The following is a 2,027-nucleotide window of genomic DNA, read 5'->3' on the forward strand; positions in this document are numbered from 1 at the left end:
CCTTGGTAAAGCTAATACTACATGGTCATTTGTGCACAGAAGCAGACCCTTCAGTAAGGTGGAAAATCAGACTAAGCTGAATCTTGACAGGCTGAAAAGGCTGGTGGCATACAGGATTTGTAGTCAGATTGTGACAGTTTCATATGGAAACGCATGCCACAAGCGATCTGGTTCAGGGTTTGAGGTTCAGAAGTACCTTGTGGTGGTCCCAGGGAGGATTGCTGCCTACATCCTTACCTTGATTTCCTTGGATTTCTACCCTGCAGACATGGCCCACCAGTACTAATATATCTTTCTGGCTTTCTAGTTGGCCGAGCCCTGCACTGAAAGGAAAGTTGAAGTCTCAACTGCCAGATCTTGATTGCTGCAGTTTGGGGCGAAGCGGTCCTGCTGGGATCAGCCCTGGGAAACTGGGTCACACGAGGTCATCCCCCAGCCGAGGCAGCCCCGGACGATACAGTCCTGCACATGGGAGCCACCTCCGCAGAGTGGCACACATGGCACAACTTGCAACCCTATAGGGCTCACTTCTTTCTTAATTGTTAAGGAAAGAAGGGTAATGTTTATTGGTAAAGTTTAACAAAAGACTATATTCTGAATAATTTATTAGTTCTTTCTATGAAGCCATAAGTATTTTAGAAAATGCAGGTGTCCTAACTCAGATTTAAACTTAATACTTCAGAAAAATAAAAGCATACTCAAAAGATGCAACGCACAAATATTCTCCAAAATGTGGATGTAGTAATGATGCAGACATTTTAGGTAGTGATTCCTGGGTTTGAAATGGAGCAAAGGAGATTGGGCGTGGTGGTACACCACCTATAATCCAGCATTCAGGAGGATGAGGAAGGAGGATTTTAAGTTTGAAGCCTCTAGCATGAGTTATATATACATAATGAGACACACACCTAATACTCCCTCCCCTCCCCATAATAAAATGAGACTGACTGAGAGGTAGTGTGTGACCTCCCAGGCCTGAGCAGGTGCTCTGGAGGGAGCTGGCAACCCTGCTGTACGTAAATGCACTTCCATTGTCCACAACATGAGGACAGGTTGTACACGGACTCCTGAAGAGCAGCTTCCCAGTACACAAATGCCAAGACCCAGGTGTTTGCTGCTTGATCCTAGTTGTTTTAACAGTAAGGAACAGGGAGTAAATGGGCCTTGACTGTCTCAGCCTTATGCTCACAAGAGAAGTATCTTTCTCTTGGGAAAAAAGTCCGAGCCAGCTGGAGTCATACAAGTCTCAGAATCCTCACCAGCAATAACCAGGTCTTTAATTCTCACCAGCACCTGAACTTGCTACTTAATTGCCAGCGTGATAATTAAATAATATAAATTGTTCCCTAGCTTTGCAATTTGTCTTGACTTTAGAATTTACTTCAGCTGGGACTTTCTTTATAAAAGATCGTTTTGTTACAGTAGAGAAACTGGAGGTTTGAGTCTTTCAGTCCTTCGCATTGTTTTAGTCATCATTAATTATCCCCAGGAAGGTTTGTATACCCTGTTACCCATGCCTCAAGGCGGGGTCTCAACCCTGGCTGTTGGAAGCAGCTTCTCACACACAAGCTGTTTTGTGGACACGTCCAGTGTTTACTCCAAAACAAAAAACTACCACTGGTTGTGCCAACTTCAGTGCCTTTTTGTAAATCACTTTTAATTTTCCTGAAGTTACTTTTTGAGAATATACAATGATTATATCGGCAAAGACATATTTTTTTTCTTTGTAAAAACTCTGAATTGAAATGTGTTTTTAAAAAGCTTATTTTATATAAGACAGGTTAGAATTCAAAAGTTTGTTACACAGGATATTTTCATTTGCGCATGAGATCAAGATGTAAAGCAAATAATACAGTTTGTTCTGAAAACAGTGACATTCCAAAAAGCACTTCTGTTTTCAAAAGGTAATTGGAACAGACATTCTTTTTAGTGCTGCTGTTTTCTCTGAAGACTTAGCATATTGTCTCAGTATATTATTGTCAATACTCAGATCGCGATTAAAGTACTGTTTTCCCCTAATTTTGCAG

General features: G+C 41.6%; 1 protein-coding gene across 2 annotated transcripts in view; it reads left to right on the forward strand.

The window, feature by feature from the left end:
- The window catches only part of Ankle2 (ankyrin repeat and LEM domain containing 2), a 31,388-nt gene that overhangs the window by 28,089 nt on the left and 1,272 nt on the right, over positions 1 to 2,027 (forward strand). Inside the window, exon 13 of one of the 2 annotated variants that reach the window (XM_042667253.1) lies at positions 308 to 2,019. The exons of the other annotated variant lie outside the window; for it this stretch is intronic. Within the exon in view, the coding sequence (XP_042523187.1) occupies positions 308 to 521 (214 nt within the window). The 3' untranslated portion in view covers positions 522 to 2,019. Of the gene's footprint in view, positions 1 to 307; positions 2,020 to 2,027 lie in introns of those variants that run through there. 2 annotated transcript variants of the gene reach the window in all.

Source organism: Dipodomys spectabilis, unplaced genomic scaffold, assembly GCF_019054845.1.
Source record: "Dipodomys spectabilis isolate Male_0828 unplaced genomic scaffold, ASM1905484v1 ptg000385l, whole genome shotgun sequence".
NCBI lineage: Eukaryota > Metazoa > Chordata > Mammalia > Rodentia > Heteromyidae > Dipodomys > Dipodomys spectabilis.